The sequence below is a fragment of the Perna viridis genome, chromosome 10, assembly GCF_037379345.1.
Source record: "Perna viridis isolate PV_CMFRI_1.1 ecotype Kerala chromosome 10, ASM3737934v1, whole genome shotgun sequence".
In the NCBI taxonomy this organism is placed as follows: domain Eukaryota; kingdom Metazoa; phylum Mollusca; class Bivalvia; order Mytilida; family Mytilidae; genus Perna; species Perna viridis.
The window spans coordinates 29,760,407-29,775,043 of NC_142454.1; the positions used below are offsets into that span (position 1 = coordinate 29,760,407).

Below are 14,637 nucleotides of genomic sequence, written 5' to 3' on the forward strand. Positions count from 1 at the left end.
AAGTAAGTCAAAATACTTTTGATTATGTCACTGTACCCGTAAGATATTTCAGTACCTAGTCTGCGTATCCAGTATTCCTCTCTTTCCCTACGATAGTTTTTACTGAGGACGGGACTGTTTGTTGGATGGTAAATTTTTTTCAAGAATACGAACTTTCATAGAGAGGATTGAATGATCTAGTTGCTTAATATGTTGAAAAATTGTCGGGAATATGTTGGTATTAATTTCCAAACGATTACCGCACATTCGTTTGTTCAATCGTTCTTTTGTGTCACCCACATAAACTAGACCGCAAAAGTTGCATTCTAATTCGTAGATTAAGTTTGTCGATTTGCACCTTCAGTCGTCGTCATTTTTCGTGTGAATGGTTTTATTCATAAGGGTATTAGAAATGAAAAACAGACAAACACAACAAAGAACATAAAATAAGCAAGATTACACATACAAAATAACATTAGTAAATGAGCAACTTGGACTCTAAGTGTATCAATGTTTTGTTTGTTATGTTTTTATATTATATCTTATTTTTTTTTTCTTGTTTTCCGAAAATTAATACACAACTGGCTTTTGATGATTCAGATTGTAAAAGGGAAAAAGTCTGAAAAATCAAAGGAAAATCACGAAAAAATCTCATGTGTTATTCTTACATTCATTTAGTCAGTTCACGATGCAAATTTTGTCTAGCCCAATGCCGAGTTGACTACTGTTTTGCCCATTGTCTATGTAATGCACAACACAAATTTACACTGGAAGCTTTATGGCCACTATGGAAGCGGAAGGTTTCCCTAGTTCCCTAACCTTGTTTGATCATGCATCCACTTCATTTCAGTTGGATTCCTGTGCAAAGTCGGGAACATAGTTGCTAATTTCACTTTTCCGTTTTATCAATGATTTTGCAATTTTTTTCCATCCCGATTTGTGATGAATTCGGTAATTTTGTTATTACCTTTTTTTACCAGTTTAACAATTTTTTTTTTCTCTATTTAATGCTAATTACAACCTGATTATTCTTTTATGTTAGGTGTTTCTGTAATAACGCCTTTGTTATTTTACGAGCAGTTCTCTTTTTAGCAAATTAGGCATAATAGAAACACAGACATTGGATCATTGGAACTGATGTAAAACGAAAAGAGTGAAACGTTAATGTTTAATATGGATAAACAAAATGATTATGCTTTGTTGTATCCCTTTGTCTTTTCATACATTCTTTGTTTCCATTTGTTTCTGTATTTGTAAACAAACGGCCATATATGGCATGGCAGGAGAAGGCGATAAATAACGTTGAAATCCGTTTTTTTTTTCATCATTTGTTTGTATTACAAATACATTTATTAAACTAAAATTGTGTCATATTATGCCAATCACCGTCCATATATAAAAGAAGTATATGATAAAAGTTGCATTTTTACATTGTTTTTATGGAACACAACCATGATAGATCTCTTCTATGTTGGATGCTTTTTATGCCCACATGTCAATTACAGTTCTCAATCTGAAAATTATTGTAAGTTTTTTATTAGTACTCTATTACAGAATGATTTTTTTTTATTCCAAAGATCGCTCAATATGTATGTGTTGTTGTCCGGAAAAAGCCTAATACTGGTTTTTTTCCTTTTGAAATAACTTTCTCTTATTCAACTTCCGGTTCGTCTGGCTCGTCTGAGACGAATTACTTGGTACGAATTAAGAATTGACAAAAACAAAAATTTTGTCTATTGAAAAATAACATAAATTTTCCATGCGAATATTGTTTATTGCGCGAAATGCAATAAACAAAATATGCACATGCAAAATTTATGCCATTTTCAATAGACAAAATTTTTATTATTGCCAATTCTTATAAATTAATTTTAAAACATATATTTATCTTTAAACATGAGAAAAGTAGCACTGAATTTAACTGAATAGGGGCGTGTCAATATCTTTTTTATCCATTGAGATATTACAAAATTATATTAACCAATCAGATTACAGTATTTATCTCTCACTAATTTATTTAACAATGGAACACGAACCTGTGGTTCAAGTGGAACGGACCATATAATGGAAAGCACCCCTGGTTTGACATATTGCACCATTCCGATAGTCGCCTTGATCGAATTTGGCAGCTATGTGCAATTCGTATTAGTTAATAACTTTTTTTACATAGATGCAATGTGTATTGCATTAGTCACATGTTGTACATACGCAATTCATGTTCCCTTTTTATCCAAGATATATAAAGCTGGCTCAAAATGTTTTCTTTTCTTTAAAAATACGCAATGCATGCTCCTTTTTTACCCAAGATGTAATTAAAACGGACTCAAAATATTTTCTTTTCTTCAAAAATACGAAATTCATGCTCCTTTGTTTACTCAAGATGTAATTAAAAAGGACTCAAAATGTTTTCTTTTCTTTAAAAATAATCGTAAAGAGTACATGTAATACATGTAGATATCTTACCCTTTTCCTTGGCGGAGTAATTCGAATCCTTTATTGATGTCATTCAATGGCATCCTGCCTGTGACAAAATCATCAACCAGAATTTCTTTTCTCAGATATTCCTCTACAAGTCCTGCAATTTCCTTCACTTTGTATCCTGCAGGTTGATAAAAAAATCTTTTTAGACAATTATGTATTTTTTATATAAATGAATGACCAGTAATACACACGAGAACTATGTATATGTATTTTGTTGCTAAATTTTAAAAACGCATATATAGCAAATCTCAAAAACTCATTCCTCAATACCGGGAGGTTGTTGTCTATCTGAATTAGAGTTTTTCTTTGTAAAAATGATACTATTAAATAATCCCGTTCGAAACAGAATTTCACTCTAAACAATACATTTTAACGCAGTTTCGTGTGTTTTTACTATGTTGGTTCTTTCATACATGTAAACCTTAGCTACAGTTTGTGTATATGGTGCTCCTGGGCAAATATATCTTCACGAAACTTTACGTACGTCTAATAATTCTCGCTAGTCATGCATGTATCAGCTACACCGAATTCATACAGACGCTTGTTGTTAACATTGCATCTTTTGTAGCGTCTTTTCATAATTAAATTGTGCCTAGCTTGGTCATATGTGTTGATTCAGAAAACATTTCAAAAAGAGAAAAATAACACGTACCTCCAAATAGTGAACCCAGAACTGGTCTACCCATTGTGATAGCGAATGAGTCAGTAGAGAATTGAACTGTTGTTGGTGTTATACCGATCAGCAGAGTTTTACCATACCCTCTATGACAAGACTCAAAGGCAGCTTTCTGGTAAAAAGAAGTAATTTCATTTCAGAAGTAACACGCTTTCTGATTGGATAGAACATTAACATAACAGTTATTCCTTAAATAGTCCATGTTTGTTCTATGTCCGATCGCAAAGAAACATATAACTGTGTGTTCATAATAATCAGGTTATATTTTTGGCTATTATATGTACAAAATAAATGTACCTTGTGCATGTACACGTACGCACATTGACTCATATGAAAAACATTTTATTAATAATGTTTTTTTCAATGTACATGAATTAAAATAGATATTCATTAGAATCTTTTATGGCGCTAATGAAGTAATGAATTCGTCAAAAACACAATCCTGCATTTAAGAAAATTCTAATTTTAACATATGTAGTATACATATGCTACATAATTATGTATGACCATATGTGTTGATTTTTCCCTAGTTCAAGATAGTGTACCTCCAACAAGTACTACATAAATCGACATGGATATAAGATTTTTTTTAAAGTTTTATCATTAATAAAATCGGTAACTGCGAAACTTTTCATGCTGCATTTTAGAGGCGAATCTAGGGATTTCAGTTAAAAAGGGCGCAAAGCGTCGCAAAAGTTTGCAAGAGCAATTAAGAAAATACAGATTGTTATAATGTTTTCCTTAATCAATGCAATTTTCCATATACGTTTTGTTTTCTTCCTGGCTTTTTCCCCAGTTTAACTCATGCCGTGTCAGTTGTAGGGAGATTTCACGTGAGTCAACCCCCTGTTGAAATACATGTACGTCCTTGCAGTGTATTGTTAATAAAACCAAAAAAGGAGAAAGCACAAAAAAGTCGGTCTAACAACTGTCAAAATATTAGTGTGTACTACAGGGACTGAAGCAAATTAAAGCGTTGGTACGTACCACCGTATGTATGTTTCCAATACACTCAAATGCATAGTCGAGTCCACCATTGGTCTTTTCTCTAATAACTTCATCTATTGGTTTATCGTAATCCTTAGGGTTCAAACCTTCCGTCAGACCAAACTTCTTTCCTGCAATGGTATGGAGAAACAATAATAAAATAATGGCCACATATTGGCGCAAATAAAATCAACAAAGACAAATTGTAAGCATGGATCATTTAATTACCTGGGGGAGGAGTTGGAAGTTGGGATTTTCGCCCATATTGCAGACCAGACTTTTTCACAATAATATAGTATTATTGCGTAAGGTTTACCATATTGGCTTAGTTATTGGTTCTAGGCTAACCATATTGGACTGAGGCGTACCCGAAGTTCATTACAGCTTGCCGAGGACCAATAACTCAGCCAATATGGAAAACCTTACTCAATTATACCATTAGTGAATAATTAGTTCAATTTGTCATATTGGCCTAGGCCAATATGAATTTTTACCTTGCCAAGAGAACGTATTGGACGGATAAATCCCATATTGGACGGCTAAATCTCGTATTGACGCTCTTATGTATATTTTTACATTGTATTGGCAGTTTTGATCATACATGTATTTAGGTTTATATTCGAACGTGTGTTTAAAATATGATACATGTGTTGAAGAATTTATTCGGAAAACAATTTCCCAAAAAGACAATATGGAAAAAATTTCAAATCAACAAGCTGGCCAAATTATTTATTTTACATAAGCCCCTCCCCAGTGAATCAAATACACACACTTCACCTATGAGTAGTCCAACCTCATATGGTCCGTAAGATTGCTTTTAATTTATATTTTTATTTTACACTGACAAAGACCACTTTTAAGGTCAACAGTGATATTTACGTAGTTATTAAAAATATGAATGTCTAGGTAAACCATATTTTAATTGTTTCAAATCGTATTTGGATTAGACAGCTTCAATTTTGATGACTTGTATAATATTCCGAAAATACTCTAAATCTCACAGATTTACAGACTGTACCTAATTCAAACTTTTCTGGGTTAATATCGATTCCAATAATTCTCGATGCTCCAGCTCTCTTACATCCCATCACTGCCGCCAAACCAATAGTTCCAAGTCCCCATACGGCACAAATTGATCCTCTCTCTACCTAGGAAAAAAAGAGGAAAATCTAGCAATTTTGATAATAATACTTAACAATAACAAGTACAAATAAATAATAAGCAAGTAATATCTCTAAAAAACATGATAGCCGACACAGTAAAACTTGTTCTTTTCACTTACAATTTTCTGCATTTCATTCAGGAAATAACACATGGCAGGCAATATTAATTTTCGAAAAAGTTCCTTCGAACGCCACTAAGTTATCAGTATTTGGCCAATCAGGAAGCAGACTTGCGATCAGATGATTAGCGTTTCCATGGCAAAGCGTCTTAAAGGTCAAAGGGTAAAAAGCCTAACTATACCGACTGCGTCGGAAAAAAAGACCTAAAGTGGAAAGAAGGAATCGGTATGAATGTACTTAGTTTGATTGACGATGTTTTCGGTCGCTTTAGTTTGCTTTAGAATTAAGTCTTACATAACCAGTACCTGTTCACTTAAACTTTGTTATGTGTACCTTGGCTGTGTTTACTGCAGACCCGTACCCTGTTGCTATTCCACACCCTAGCAGTGGCATTTTGTCTAAGGGCGCCGCAGGATTGATCTAAAAATAAAGTTGTTCTTGTTAATTACATGTGAAGGGAAATAATTCAAACGAGAAAGTACCGTTTCGCATATAGACAGTATGGTGTCGGGTATACGAAATACACATGTAATTGAATTTCTACTGTTTTGCATAAATAGTGGTATGAATGTTCGGAATGCTTTACCCGTCTTCGATTGCTCTTGCTTTTATAATATCTTATTCCCACCCATTAAAATCAAAACAGTTATCTCACTTGCCTTCACTAGGACTCTCTCGGGAACGACCGTATACTGACTGAAGGTACTGACATTCAGATAGTGGTATACAGGTTCACCATTACAACTAAATCGTGGAGTACCATCCATCATGCAACCTTGTCTATATTCATCTCTTTAATACCGTAAAAATAAGAAAATAACACTCTAACAAATTGCATAATGATAATTCAGTGTTAATTACAAGTACCCAGATTAAAGGGGAATTCATGTTTATCATGAAAGGAAAGGGATGGGGCATTTTACATTATTCTTTTTGTAGCAGCAACCGAAATCAATATTTGTAGTTGAAAATATATCTTGCTACGTTATGGGAAAACAGGTAAAATCATTAATTCTATTTTCCCAATGGATGAGTAGAAAGGAAAATTCTAAAACGTTTGAACATTTATTTTGTTTTAAAAAAGATTACAGTCCCTTCTCCTCGCTGATAAAATGGTTGGCGCCTACGTTACACTACAACAAGCCAATGAGTAATAAATTTGCCTTAAATCTGAATTTTCCAACACACACACACACACATACAATAGATATGAAATAAAACTAACTGGTCAATAATTCAATTATCATTTATGTTCAGCTATGGAACGCCTAAACTGTCTTTTGAGATACACATTTGTTAATGCGTTGTCAATTTTATATTACTTGCTGTGGTTTTATAATTACATGTGGTCAATTTGTATTTACGTTATGTAGGGACATCTTTACATTATGTCGTTTTGTCTTTACGTTTTGCCATTTCGTCTTTACGTTCTGTCATTTCGTCTTTACGTTCTGTAATTTTGTCTTTATGTTCTGTCGTTTTATGATTACGTTATGTCAACATATATTTACGTGATGTGGATTTACGTGCAGTGGTTTTCTTATAACGTGAAGTCGTTTCATCTTTACGTTATGTCGATCTCTAAATACTTTATGTGCATTTTCTTTTCGTATAAACCTTTTCAAAAACTCAGATATTCTTTGAAAACTGAAAATCAATAACAATATAGGTGGTCTGCGTTATCGGCCAATAGGCAATTGCATGTACAAAAAGCTCAAATTCATGCGCGGACGATTGATGTATTTTTTCATACCAATGGAACGGAACAAATATTTATCATACGCATGAAAACAAAACTCAGAATCAGACATGCAACATCATGTTGTGATCACTTATATCGTTTGATTCGAAAACTGGTGAAAGAATTTAAGTGATTTACTCATTTCTTGTTTTATCTTATGTATGATTTAAGAAATCTTTGTAATTGATATATAATGATCAAGCTACTAAGTAACCCAGATGCTGATATACATGTATATGAAGGCGTTTACGAAAAGCATACATGCACATGTACATGTAACTACTTACGATCTGTGTTCATCACAAATGTTTGTTTTGCCGCTGTTACAAGCTCTGCAGTTATTACACTGTGAGACAAAGATTGGAATAACATGGTCACCTGAAAGAGAAGAATATTGTCATTGCAATATATCCACCTCGGAAAAAGACTGAAACACATTTTTTTCAACTTTCTTTTGACGTTACTTGCCATTTTTTTGGGTCAATTTGGGAGATAAGTTTGTTTCTTCTTGCCCGTGTTTTGCGCAGGGATATTTTTAAATATATTTCTTGAGTGTTCATATGTAGACAAATTGTACATCTACATGGTGTTTATGGTAACGCGTTTGTTTATATTACATCTATTTACCAATTTTTCTTGGTGGGTTTGGTTAATATTCATTACTTCAGGTTAACTACACTTGAGGACATTTCCTAAATATACATAGTACAAGTTTTAAAACCCACATTTGTCTTGTTACATACATTTTCAACTTAATAAAATGTTTTATAGGTATTGTTTGCTGCTTCATTCTTTCTTTTTTTGTATGCATTGTAACTAATTCATAATTGTTTCTCTTTTCCAAAAACTAAGTTCTATCCTATGTAAGAATCAGGCAGGCAATGGGTGGCACATCATTTTTCTCAATTTAGTCTTTTTTGCCTCAAATTCAGTACATCTAGAAAATAACTGAAAAGCTATTTAAACATATCCGATAGCATCTGTCACGTAGATAATTTTTGACTGCCTATATAACGAAAAGTGTGGGAAATTTTTCCCGCCTTTTTTCCTAGTGTATAATAACTAAATTATCTTAAGAAACTTCACAATCACTTTGATGGTGCAAACAAATCTCTGCGCCTTTTTCTTCATGTGCCATACCTTATACATATTTTGCCTGACTCTTTGACAGAGAAGTACTTAACAATCAACAAAGCTACACGCAATCTGCACTCATATTACCATAAATAAAATACCATTGAAAAAAAAGAAAACATACCGGCTTTGAATGCGGTGATTCCATCACCAACACTTTCTACGATGCCTGCTCCTTCGTGCCCTATGACAGAATTTATTTTCCATGGTCTTACTCCTGTCAAGTAGTTCTCATCACTATGACAAATGCTGGCATACATCATCTAAATATATAAGCATGTATGGTTTTTATCATGAAAATGCAAATTTGATGAAGAAACATACAATTTGAAACATTTTAGAACCAACAGATATAAGTAACGAGTGGATCATGAAAAAAGGGAGAAACATTTGGTACACATGCTGTAATGGGTCAAGGGAGGGTTCCGGTGATTGTCCCTACTTTTGAAGGAAAACTATATTAATTTTGTGGAAATATTAAGCACGTAAAATCCCCCTTTTTAATATCTGGATCCTCCCTTGACATAACAATACATGTAATCACTATTTATGGGGATGCAGTGGATATATACATACACATAACTCGTTTTAATTTGAATTTTCAATTCTAATTTTTGCAAATCCCCAAATTGCCATTTTATAGTTAATAATTTATATCATAAACCAAACTGTGCGAAATTAAAATGGAAAAACAAATATGATATTTTTACTTTAATGTATGTACATTTTGTTGGACTATTTTCTTTTCTTTTTGTTACGGGTAGGTTCGTGTACATGAATACGGCTAGTAATTTTTGGTGTAGTAAACAAGTCATTTAGAATAACAATTCAGTATATATTTAAATTGATATAGACGCTGAAAAATACACCATGTCTACTGACTGACAAGGAGCAAACAGTTTACGCAACGAGTCGTTTTCTGCATTTATTGACTTATTTCTGTTAGTTTATGACATTCATGTTACGCAAATATATACATTTACATGTAGTCGAGATGAGTGAAGGACATTCAATTCGTGTAATGCATGGGTCGAATGGTGCTATTGTCATTTTTTAGAGGATTGTTGTTACATGTACATTGGGGTTTTCAAAATTCTATCATGTACACAATCAAGGATTTTTGTTTGCAAAAATAAACATCGTACAAAATTACCTTGACTCTGACTTCTCCTGCTCTTGGAGGAGCTACATCTATCGTCTCCACAACCAGAGGCTTCCTGTGCTCCCTCATCACTGCAGCTCTGCATCTTATTGACTACAAATATTGTTTTACTATAGAAAGGTCAAATATTTTTAAAGAACAATCGAAATTGGAAAAATCTGAAATGACAATTTGAAATAGCATTGTGTTTATTTGTAATCATTATCATGGATTTCTCAGTGGGTTTATGGGATAATTCGGCCAACAGACAAGTCGTACCTAAGCTACTAGGACCTTGTTTGTGTGTTTGTTTGTTTGTTGGGGTTTAACGTCCGAGCAGCAATATTTCAGCTATATTCAGACGATGAACATGAAATTGATGATAAAATGAACATAAATTGATGATGAAATGAAAAAGGGATGGGACACAATGGACAATGGGGTCGAGAAATTATGATTGCCACTGGAAATCGGGACATGTGGGTAGGGTCGGGCAATTTAGCCTCCTGTGGCGGAGCCCTATGGTTCCTACTCCGGGAGAATACCACAGTCGGGTTCTTTAACGTGCGAAGAACGTGGCATCTTTCCCAACACGGTGCAACACTATGGTTTACGGTCAGGTTTCCGTATTATAGCCTGACAACCCCAGCATGCAACACGCCAGGGGTACCCCATTCAACCACCTGGGGCACACATCCCAGTTACTCTGTGGGCAAAGCGCCCTAGCCCCCGGCTAGGGTTCTGAGCACTATGTAGTCGCCTTTTACGACAAGCTTAGCGCTGCTGCAGGCTTCTTCTTTTAACACCCGGACCTGCACGGGGCCAAAAACATTATCCAATTAATGATATATGACATATAGTCGCGGATCCAGGAGTAGGAATCTGGAGTTCGAACCCCCTCGTTTTTGTTAAAAAAAATTGTTCTTTTGAACAAAAGGTTTGCAAAATATGTTCAAGCAGACCCCTTTTGTGAATTCCTAGACTCTCAGCGTCCATGACATGTATATATTTATCGGACCAGGCCTTTCTAGCTTATACATTCGTCCCCTTATAAGTTATAATTGTTGAATATTATGTATTTTGAAAATTGTTTACAAGACAAACAAACAAGATATGGATGTGACAATGTTATAACTTTTATTACATTAAAAAAATAGATATTCTTAATCTTATAAGAGAATGGCATATTAAAAGAAAACGTTTCTTACATAAAATTTAATATTTCATTTTTCCCGACAGTGTATCTTTAAACTTAAGATACTTTGATTAAAAAAACACGACTTAATGGAATGGACATTGTTTATTTCAAATCTGAAAAATTGAACAAAAAGTTGGTTTTTGTATCTGAAATTTTTCCAAATCTAGCGTGAATTAAAGACGTTTACGTTTCTATTTGAATAAGCAAATTAAAATGCATAAAATGTTCTTACCTTTCCAACCGTGTCTGTCATTGTCGAAATTGTAATGCAAGTCTAGCTATGATCCAAAACTATGGAATAAGACAGCTGTCCCATGAAATACCTTATGTCCTTCGGAAGATTTCGGACGATAAAAGGTGACATGCGACACATTGCTACGTTGTATATGCGCAAGCATAGATAGTACGTTATGTCTGAAAAACAAGACTTATTTTGGAAATTATTTAGGTCAAGTTCTTCAATAAGTAACGTCTTCATATTTTATCTATCCTTGATAGTTAACTTTAATAGGAAGCAAAATAAGTTTTGCCTACTTGACAAATAATGCAAAGATTGTCATATGAATGAAAATAGGACACTAATTGAACTTAAGTGACACCCCGCTACGTAATGGTAGAAGAAGGGGTATTGCAAAATGTCCCAAATGCCCCAACGTAAAGACAAAATAAGATTTTGTCTGAAATTCAACTTAACCTGTATTTTGGTTTCAGTATTGCATTAATATTCCCATAGACTTCTAGACTGAAGTGCATATTTTTAGAATTGTTAACTGATTCAATAAAACTTTATGTGAAAAATAAGTTTCCTGCAAAAAAATGGAGGGTGAGTTCACGATATGGGACAGAAAAGTAGTCTTGAACTATAAATAACCATTTTCTTTACTTTCACTTTCGTTTTACGCTCATCAAACCAACCTTTTCAGTGAAACATGTTATATATATTATAATTTAATTTTCTTAACAAAAAGTTTGTCATCTTATGGTATTATTTTCTCTCTATATTATAAGTCATTGTTCATATCTTTTGACAAAACAATTAAGTTTGTAAAGAGGGAAAATGAAAACGCACTATATTTTATACCCTCCATGTCTTGACGTACATCCGCTCAGGGATATGCAATGCAACACTGGTACAAATGTATCAAACAACTGTGCAAACTCCCGAAAAAAAATCATTGGTCCGTACTCAAAACTGGTAACTATAACACTGGAAAGCGGATAGACAGACAGACAGACGAACGAACGGAAACACACCTTTTCCGAGCGCATCATATACGTTATTGTAATACATCATCACTTCGTGTGGCGGGGTATAAACATAGCGAATGCGCAAACGAGGAAAAATCGTTTGACAGACAATTCCGGAAACACAGTAAGCACACACGTAGAACAAAACGTACCGAGAGAAAAATGCACATACACGAACAAAAACTCGAAGCGCGTGAAAGAAAAAAAAACCGAGACGAACCCATGTGTTCAAAAAGTTTAAGCAGTTCCTGCATCGTGCTGTTCGAAACAATTAATTAATCGAGGTTGACATTTCAGTTCAGTATATTTTTGTTGACCAGTAAGGTCATGGCGGCACTATGGATATCTTATACCCAATATAAGTTACAATTCCAAGGGAAGCGTAGAGACTTAACTACTTATCAATCACCGGTCCTGATCTTGCCAAAACATTTATCGCCAATTTCAAGATCATATTAAACATTCTTTCACTGAATCGGTTAACTACATTTTTGTTTGAAATGATAGTTTAAGATCGCTGGCCCTAATGTATTCAAAATCTTTATGCGTGTATCTGCCCGTCAAGTAATACATATGTATATGGTGTCAGTATTACTTGAAGGACTTGTGAAATGAAACTTTAATCTATGGGCAAAGATAATCACAGGAATCAATAATCTAGCAGTGGTCAAACGAACATTCCAAAGATGAAGACTAGATGTGGGAAATAGGCACTCATAAAAAAGAATATAAAAAAATAACCATCAAGTCGCTCATAAAAATGTCACGTCTAAGATACACAAAAGGGGAAAGGAAAACTTTTTCACAGTAAACAAAATAGTTCTCTTGATGCAGATATCCACGAGTTCATGATGACGACCACAAAAGTTTTGAAGTGATAAGTTTAATCTTGTAGCAACATATTTCGTCCTACGTATAGTTTATGTATCAGTCGCTGAGCAATCATGCATGCAATCGGTATACATTTTTGAGGAAGTGTAGTAGTTGAAAATAGCCATAACTGTCGGCTTTGAAACATAGGAAAGGGTCTATAGTTGAAAATTTGGTTATGAAAGTTGTTGCATTTGTCACATAGTTTTCATTAATGAAAAAATGAGTTATCAACAGTAGCAATCTGATTAAAATCAGCTGTTTGCCTACGTTGATGGCGTAGTAATCAGAGCCAAACCAACAGCTGATTTTAATTAAATTGCAACAATAGAACAAAATGAGAAGTCGACCGTAATAGAAGATGCAATATGCAGTATGCATTTCAACATTTTACTAACCGGTTTGTTTTGATTGAAAAAAAACCAAAAAAACGTGGAATAAATGTCCTAGCGGCATTACAACACTGTGTTTTTTCAAAATAGTTTATACCGTAGTAGTGTAGACATCTTTGTCACATTCACCGTTTTACAAGATGTACTGTCGAAATAATGAAATCTCTTATCATAACAGATTTTACAATGTTGTGGTTTACAGAATATTAACTCCTTCATTTTAGTCTGGATTTGACATCTGTGAAAAACTAATTGGACGTATCTAGAAAAGCTGATGGCGCTAAGTTTACTGGTGTACTTGGTTCATACTCAGTTTTAATGGAGTAAGGTTCAAGTCAATATTATTCAAAAACGTATTTATATATCTATAAAGATGTAAAACTTCTGTATAAACTATTTAAAATTATCAATATATATATACAATGTAGGTACACTGTATCTGCAACCAAAATAATTCAGTCCAAATTATTTAAAGTCAGGTGCGTAGCGGGTACGACAGGCAATAATATTTTTGTTGATACTGCATGCCATACATATAATTTGGGAAAATTGAAAAAAAATCAAGTTTAAATATAGTAAGGCATCCTTTCGGTCGTACGAATCGCGATTCGGGTGTTGCGCCGTTTTTTTTTTTTTTGTTTTTTTTGTTTTTTTTTTTGCAGAATCACGTACATGTACTGTATGTAATTCAGTCAGAGAAGTATTCTCGATCTAATGACTGTCAGAATCTGTCAGGTACTCTTCTAATCCACGTATCTGTTCTATCTAGAACAGGTCCTGACAGGAGGGTGTCAGGACTCATGACAGATTATGACAGAGCCCTGACAGACCCTGACAAGGTGTGTCACGGGTCAGAACAGTTTCTGACAGTTTAGAACTGTTCTATGACAGCGAATCCTGACAGGTTCGAAGAGAGGTTAGAAGTGATCGCAACTGTACTTGCAAATGCGAACTTTTACAGAAAGGATGAAACGTAATGGAATTTTGACTTTGGGTATTATAGTATTTGTATATGTACATAGATAGATTCAATACTTTTAATAAGAAAGATGTGTTAGATGCATGCTTTCAACTATACGGAAAGATTCAGGTCTACATCAGATTAGGTTGATCTTATTAAAAAGTTTTAACAAGGTAAAAAAAGGCTTGTGTAGATTTTGGGGTTTTGGAGGAATGCCGCGTAGTCCTCTGAACAACTAAAATTATGTCCAAATTGTGATGTTTTCTCGGTGCTGCATCCTGTATACTTTGTGCATGTGTTTAGTCTAATTGCTTTATTGTCTATTGACAGAAAATCCTACTTGGTTTTGAATTTCGTAAAGCATAGAATTAGAGACTGTAATTGTAACACAAACATGAGAAATTCGGGTCTGAAAGCGTGAGAAAGGAATAAGAGTAAAACGTAAACCTGAATTCAAAAGACAAAACGCATGGGATAACTAAAACAAAAAAACAAAAAACAACCGACGTGGAAACAAAACCTAATCATAAATTCACACGGTAAGTG

General features: G+C 33.9%; 1 protein-coding gene across 1 annotated transcript; it reads right to left on the bottom strand.

The window, feature by feature from the left end:
- Positions 1-1,300: 1,300 nt before the first annotated feature.
- LOC148605302 (alcohol dehydrogenase class-3 chain L-like) lies at positions 1,301-11,011 on the bottom strand. The gene is made up of 11 exons (XM_088548688.1): positions 10,853-11,011; positions 9,435-9,536; positions 8,406-8,544; positions 7,435-7,525; positions 6,066-6,198; positions 5,740-5,826; positions 5,142-5,271; positions 4,124-4,254; positions 3,113-3,248; positions 2,443-2,578; positions 1,301-1,492 (listed from the first exon to the last, which is right to left on the bottom strand). Exons 1-11 carry the CDS (start codon positions 10,871-10,873, stop codon positions 1,462-1,464), a joined length of 1,137 nt encoding a protein of 378 aa, XP_088404814.1. The 5' UTR covers positions 10,874-11,011; the 3' UTR covers positions 1,301-1,461.
- Between the last annotated feature and the right edge of the window lie 3,626 nt (positions 11,012-14,637).